At 54.0% G+C, this 7,296-nt stretch overlaps 1 protein-coding gene across 1 annotated transcript; it reads right to left on the reverse strand.

Moving 5' to 3' along the window:
- Positions 1-645: 645 nt before the first annotated feature.
- LOC309693967 (armadillo repeat-containing protein 1-like) lies at positions 646-6,857 on the reverse strand. The gene is made up of 7 exons (XM_082513657.1): positions 6,632-6,857; positions 5,217-5,413; positions 4,822-4,913; positions 4,357-4,546; positions 4,156-4,272; positions 3,902-3,976; positions 646-3,358 (listed from the first exon to the last, which is right to left on the reverse strand). Exons 2-7 carry the CDS (start codon positions 5,376-5,378, stop codon positions 3,167-3,169), a joined length of 828 nt encoding a protein of 275 aa, XP_082369783.1. The 5' UTR covers positions 5,379-5,413; positions 6,632-6,857; the 3' UTR covers positions 646-3,166.
- Between the last annotated feature and the right edge of the window lie 439 nt (positions 6,858-7,296).

Here is a 7,296-nt window from a genome sequence, read left to right on the forward strand (position 1 = left end):
TCACATTGGTTACTGACATAGTCTGTTACACTGCCCACACTGTTAGTCCAGAGAGCCACGCTCCCACTGATGCACTCACAGCACTCTGTAGATGTTCACCTCACACTGCGACATCTGTATAAATGTAACACATCTGTATATCCTGTATAACAATATCCTCCTGAGCACCGGGCCGCCTCAGGGCTGAGTCTTGAGCCCTTAAACGTTCAATGTTTGGTACAAATCACATCATTAAGCACAGACGCACAACAGCATCTGCTTTTTAAGGAGGCACACCCGAGTCCTCAGCACGTTCTACAGACGCTCCACTGACAGTGCTGACGGGCAGCATCTGTGCGCGTGCGCCCCGAGGAGAGCGGCGAGGTCGCCGAGAGGACCAGTGGGGCCACGGCGTCATCTGTTGAGAGCCCGACCACGGCCTGCTCTCACAGGAAACCTCTTTCCAACCGCCATCAGACTGCTGAACGAAGCAGCGGCCACTCTCGAGGTTACTACACAATCTGTCAACAAAACGTTTCAGTGCGATCATAATTTATCCGTTTGGATATTTACCACTGTGTTTATGACATTTGAGGCCCGTGTGTGTTTTTGTGTGAGCAGTGCTGAGTGACAACACAACGAATCCGAAACATCAAACAGCGAGCGCGAGGTTCACCAGTTTTTATTCAGCAGTCACCACACAGACCGTTTCTACGGCAACACACATCACGATGAAGAAAATGCACGAGTTTCAGCGAAGAAAACAAAAACATGACGTCAACACAACATCGAAGAAAAGCTTTTATTTCTGACACATGTGAAACTTCACACTTTGACCTGAGCAGAGGAAACAAGAGCAGAGCGCACGGGTGGAGAAGAGCGCGCACGGGTGGAGAAGAGCGCGCACGGGTGGAGAAGAGCGCGCACGGGTGGAGAACAGCTCACCCATGTGCGCTGGGTGTTGTTTTAAAGATGCTTCAGTCACATGACCTGTAATAACGCTGTAAAACGCCGCAGTGCTCAGAGCTCGGCTTTAACACGAGCGTTTAGCGAGGCGGCAGAACCGTGATGTCACACAACACATCAGTCAAGAACCTGGAGGCGGGGCGTCGCCCTCCTCGGGAAGAGGCGGCTTCAGCGGTCCCGTGGTTACCATCAGAGCGGGACATCCTCAGGAACCCGAGGGTTGGAGCTCGACGCTCTGTGGAGGCTCTACGACGGGGCGTTTTATACAGCGTTTCCATGGAAACGCCAATGACATCACCGATGCGTTTACCTGCTGTCCTAGATTCAGCCGACACCGCGTTTGGATTCAACAGGCTACTCTGAATGTGATTGGACCGTGCGTTCTGTGGGTGGAGTCGTGAGCACACCTGGCAGGTACACAATTAACACAGAATGAGACGACAGCAGAAATCTGTATATGGAGGTCAAAGGTCACTTCCACTGCCAATCAAATCAGTTTGTTTCACTCTGAAATATCAACAATGAAGCTTCTGATTGGCCGCTGAGCGGAAACCACAGCGTGAGCGAGCGTTCAGGGGAAACAGGAAATGATGTCAGGCTGTCAAAAGTTCTGCAAATTTCACTCCAATCGACTGTGCTTTGATTCTTTAACGAGCTCGTTAAAGCTCCTTGGACCTGATGCTCGGAGCGAGCGGTCACTGGATCGTGCTCCTGTTCCCCGCGTCGTCCACAGAGTAACACGCACGCCGTTTACACTCAGCAGCCTCAGATTAAACCATGTTTAATAAAAAAAAGGTGGTGATTCCAACCCTTTGGTCTCCGAAGTGAAACAAAAGCAGGTAACATGTCTCCATAAACACGACGGTGGTCGGCAATCAAACCTGTGACCTTTCAGTTTCTCTGATCGGCCTGCAGCTTTTAAACTGACGCTCTCTGCTAAACGTGACGGCAGCAGGCGGCGTGATGGTGGACATGAGTGCAGAAAGGCTCGTGCATCTCATCACAGCCGGAGCAAGGACCCAGGCACCGTGTCGGACCGCCTGTTTGAATAACTGCAAACGTTCCTGTCCTGATTTGGAGGTGGTTGGGTGTGTGGGGACGACACACACACACACACACACACACACACACACACACGCACACACCCCAGTCTGGAATCATCAGGTCACCTCCTGTTCATCAGCTGAACACATTTAAAAGCTGGATTCTTTTCAGGCGACTGCTGCCGTCTCCACACGTTCTTCCACTCCACGAGGACCACAGGTCAAACGTGGTTGGTCAGTGGAACTTGCACAACAGTGGACAGCAGGAACATGAAGTCCTCTGAGCTCTCAGTGAAGCTGTGAGCTGTCTGCCCACAGGGACACGAGTCAGGAGTTTTATAGCTGAAGTTAGCCAAGGTACGTGATGGTTCCCGTGGAAACCCCGAGGGCTGACTGATGGAGCAGCAGCTTCATTTTTTTTACCTGTGCAAACCCCCGCAGCTCCAACCTGTGCTTCTGACCCTGCAGGTCAGTAAACGCCTCTGCAGCAGAGGGTTAAAGCGGCCGCGTGCTCCTCTAATGACGCAGCCATGATCTGCTCCGTGTCCCCAGCACGCGGCACAAAGCCCTGAGGGGTCTCAGCTGACTGAGCTGTGGTTATGTCCTTCCTCACGTTAACACATCTGCCACATATGAGCGGAACAGTCGTTCACCTCTGACCCCGACACGCGGCTCACGTTACGAGCCCGCGCTCAGACATTACAGGAAACGCTCGGCCCGGCGCAGTGTTTAACCACCTCTTCTTCTCTCGCTCGTGTTGGTCGATCTCTGCAGCCCCAAAGGAAGCAGCAGGAAGTTTGTGATCAGAGAAACTGAAAGGCACGGCTCGCCGCCGCCGCTCCAACACGTCAAACGGCACGAGGGCGAATAAATAATAAACAGTATAAAGGAGGAGGAGTCTCGTTTGTTCTGACTCGGCGTTTGTTCACTTCCTGTCTGTTAAGACATTTTGGTTTGTAACACAAGGACTGGTTCACGGAGAGGACGTCGCCACGTGCAGGTCAGACTGAGCGTGGGACCCCAGGAGGAAACGGTTTCCACGGCAACATTTCACACTTTGCGTCGTCTCTCCAGCTGAACATCCTGATTTGGCAGCTGTGAGTTTTTGTTCTGAGACGAGGACGAAGGTCCGACGGGGGGAGGCGGGGCCGCGGGGCAGCGCCGACCCTTCCGCCCGGTCACCAGTAGAAGGAGCGGGACAGGAAGTTGGCGGCGGCTCCGAGCCAGCTGTTTCCGTCCTGCCCCGATCCCACTCGGCTCACCGCCTTGTCGGGCTCCTGAGATGGGCTCTCCTCCTCCGGCAGGTAGTCCGGCAGGTCCACGTTCTGCTCCACCTCCACAGAGCCGTCCTCCGGGAACGGGATCAGGACCTGCACACACGGACGGGAACGCACACGTTAGACGCGCTGCGATAGGCTGCACACCTGTTCTTTAAGCATGACCCCGCCCCTTGGTTTTTGTGCGTCTTCCTGTCAGTGAACTCGTGCCCGTCATCTTGCCACGCTCACAAACATGAGCTACACCCACTCCCACTGATCCCACTTTGATGGTGTTATCGGCCGGGTGTAGTAAACCCGGCTGGTGCTCCACCTGTGGGAGGCCCACAGTGGGTGCAAACTGGGTGTTACTGTGTGAGCAGGAAATGTTGTAACGTGAAGTCTTTGATGCAGCAGGCCTGAGTGGGCACTCCACAGTGACAGCCGGCTGAGCGAGCACATTTCTAACTACCAGGTGTGAGTGTGTCTCTGCTGCCCCCTGCTGGCCACACAGTGTCTCAGCTCTTTAAAGCCCACAGCTGACAGCACTGCTCCACCTTCTCTTCTGGTGCTTTTAGGTGCAACGTCAGAGCGAACGACGAAGCTGCGAGCACGAGAGCAAGCGTGACGTGCCAACGAGCTGAGAGCCAAACTGACCTCGTCTCCGTCTTCTCCTTTCACCACCTGCAGCGCCTTCATCACCTCGGTGGCGGCGATCGCGGACGCCAGAGCCTGAACACAAAAACACCGTCAGTCATTCACAGACGACCTCCTGAAACTCACATTTCAGCAGCTGATTCACAGAAAATGACAGAAAAACTTCAACAAAGGAACAAAAGCAGATTTCAGGAGGAAGCTGTGATCACGTGATTATACAGCGAGAACCACGAGGGGGCGTGGTCTGGTCTGACCTCGGCCGTCAGGTCCGAGCGGATGCGGACGATGCACCTCTTCGCGGCCATCTGGAAGGTGAAGCTGATCACGCCTTTGATCTTCAGCAGCGCCTCCTCACACATACTCCTCCGACTCTGCAGGGTCACAAAACAAAACGCTCATGACTCCTCCCACCGCCCACGCCAAGGGAATCATTACTGAGTGAAAGGCGCGCTGACCGAGTCGTCCAGGCCGTCGATGTGGAGGACGACGGTCTTGGCTCTCTTGTTGCTTGAGCCCAGGAAGAACTGGGCTTTACGGCGGCTGCTGACGGCCTCCTCGGCCGGTTCGGAGTCGGCGCTGCCGGACGCCTGCAGGAGCTCGTAGATCTCAGACGCCAGCAGCTTCGTCTCGCCGGGCGTGGTCGACCTGGATGGAAAGAGCAGAGCTGTGGAACCTCGTTTTCCCAGCAGCAGGAGCGTCAGCGCTCTGCTCACAGCGCTGCAAGTACGAGCGGGTGAGCAGGTTGGTCTCTACGTACACGTCACTGATATCGACGAGATAAAGCGCCACGATCAGCAGCGACTCACGACATTCCTTCTTCCTTTATTCTCCTCTAAACTTGTTTCTTAGAGCTCACAGCAAACAGGAAGTCACTTTGCTACTGTGCTTGCAGAAACCTGGATCAGCTCCATCAGACTCACTTCTGCATGATGTTCTGGAGGCTCAGCATCATCCCCAGCTCCGCCCTCAGCTTCTCCCGGTTGGCTCGACATTCTGCCAGGTAACGGATCGCCTGGAAGGACACCCGGAAAGAGTCAGAAACTGAATCAGAGAGACGGCTTCCCACACCAAACTCTATTCAAATATCGTCTGATTTAAAATAACAGATTCTGTTGCTGTTCGAGGCGTTTCAGCGCCGACGACCAGCAGCCTCCAACTCGTTCTGATGTTTGGGTTCAGACACCTGGAGCAGATCTTTGCACACAACAGGTGTTACATCAAGCTGAGCTGATCCGGGTGTCTGAAATCCTCATGTAAGCTCCGCCCTCTCTCTATTGCACAGAGTCTATGTGTTTCCACTGGACTGTGAGCTCACCAGCAGGGCGGAGTAGACCACCTGAGGGTTGGGGTGGTCCAGGAACAGGATGAGTCCGGGCAGGCAGCCCTGGTCCTGGACGATGGCCCTGCGGTTCATGGGGTCGGCGGCCAGGTCCCTCAGCTGGTTGACCACGGCCAGCGCGTCCGGCTCGGCGGTCATGGCTGCTGCCGTTCACTCGCCCATAAAAGAAGCAGCTGAGGGGCGAGCAGAGTAAGGTATTCTACGTCATTTATTTTCCTCTCACGACCTCTGACCTCTGAGAAACCCCAGACCATGAATATCACGGGAAACAGAAAACGTGTTTCCTTCACACACATTTTACTGTATTCACAGCCTGACAACAGCCTCTAAGAGCTTTACATCAGAAGGTAAACAGCATGACCTGGTGACCTCAGGATCAGAGGCAGCACGGGGGCGAGGAGATACGAGGACCGTAGTCAGACAGTTTTTATTAGACCCTGTGTCAGATTAAGTATTTTTAATCATCACAGAGGGCGTGGGACCGATTCAGGAAGGTCAGTGCAGGTGTTGCACTACGAACCAGAGCTGTACCCATCAAAGCCGCCGAGCTGTGAGAAACTAGCAATGTTTCCTCTGTTTCTATTCTAGTTCACCTGGTCTTCATTTTCACATCTACGTTAACTGGACGCTTTGTCACATCGCGCTCTAGTTTTCAGTTTAGTTGTAGTTAAGCTTGGTGCTGCTGGGGTGTTGGACAGCACAGTCCCAGCAGCAGGAGGTAAGCCTTAGACCCTCGCTCTTGTTTGGAAACGACCCGGCCCCTCTCGTTTCCTCTCATCCTGCTCTGCAGCCGGTGATGGCTGTCCTGGTTCTGCAGCAGTGGGTGGAGAGGATGCTGGAGATGAAGCTCATCTATGGGAGGACTCGTAGGAGACGCAGCTGGATGCAGGTGTCTGTAATAACCCGTCAGAGCGTTCAGCAGAGATATTAATGAGAGCACATCTGAGGCTGTAGAGGCCGGAGGGCTGTTTCCTGCTGGCGTCTGGCCTCCAGCTGATAAACTCATGTTGGATCTAAAGCTTCATGAACAGACACAGGAACGTCTTCCTTAGAGGAGCCTCGCTGATGATGATGAAGAGAAATGCTTGCTGCTCGATAAACGCTCTGATATATTTGATTCTGACAGCTGTCAGACTGAAGTCTGGATGGACCCACCTGTCCTACCTCCCTGTATTTCATGTCAGTTGTTAATGTGCTGCCGAACCGACCGGAAACCTCCCCCGTGTCTGCCGTTTCTCCGTTATTGCGTCTTTGATCGTGTTTCTTTCTACAGAAGCCGGAAGAAGCTAAATCAGCTGATTCTCGCGCTAACTTTGGAGCCGGCCTGCGGTCGCGGCTCAGCGCGGGTCTCAGGCGCTGTGTTCGGCTGCCCGAGCCCCGGGAGCACTCACCTCTCTGACGGACACCGAGCGCCGGCTAGCGGCTAACTGGTCGCGTGGGCTGTCCGGTCGGCCTCTCCTCCGGCAGCCTCGCGCGGTGGTGACGACTCCGCACCTCTTCGGGGTTCGCGTGCGCGCGGATTTTCAGTCTCCGGCGCCGTTAACGACTCGAGGAAAACACCGTGAACCGAAGCAGCAATGCTTCCTGCTGAACGCCACCCGGCCGTCCACGGCGCAACATCAAAGCCTGCGATTGGCTGAGCCGAGACCACCTGATCGCGCCGACCAATGAGCTGCTTTGTTCCTACAGCTAATGGCGCCGCGCCCTGAAGGAACCGGAAATTGACGCAGGATCAGCTGGAGACAAAAACGTCACATTTATCTGAGTTTTAAAAAGTGGATTTAAAACACTTCCATGAGCTCATTTCCTGTTTTCACCTGTGGCACTATCTCACCTGCACATTTCTATCACGTGTTGGAGAAACTGTGGCCGCATCGTTTCCGGTGGACGTAGTAAAGCAGTTTAGCTTCCTGTTGTGAACACTGGAGGTAGTGATGGCCAAATGAAGCTTTCCGAAGCACTGAAGCTTGTATTGAAAAACGGTTCATTACTCGAAGCTTTTCAACACAGTCCTCTCCGGTGACATCTGGTGGTGAAAATTTTGAAGAGCAGCTTG

Source organism: Aulonocara stuartgranti (genome assembly GCF_965226115.1).
Source record: "Aulonocara stuartgranti genome assembly, chromosome: 18".
Taxonomy (NCBI): Eukaryota; Metazoa; Chordata; class Actinopteri; order Cichliformes; family Cichlidae; genus Aulonocara; species Aulonocara stuartgranti.

What these genes read in the sequence shown, in the direction of transcription:
- LOC309693967 (XM_082513657.1), bottom strand. Translation starts at nt 5,378, where the DNA reads ATGACCGCCGAGCCGGACGCGCTGGCCGTGGTCAACCAGCTGAGGGAC. An exon ending in TCGACGGCCTGGACGACTCG is followed by an intron (nt 4,273 to 4,356) that starts GTCAGCGCGCCT and finishes GTGACCCTGCAG; the next exon opens with AGTCGGAGGAGTATGTGTGA. An exon ending in GCTCGGACCTGACGGCCGAG is followed by an intron (nt 3,977 to 4,155) that starts GTCAGACCAGAC and finishes TTTTGTGTTCAG; the next exon opens with GCTCTGGCGTCCGCGATCGC.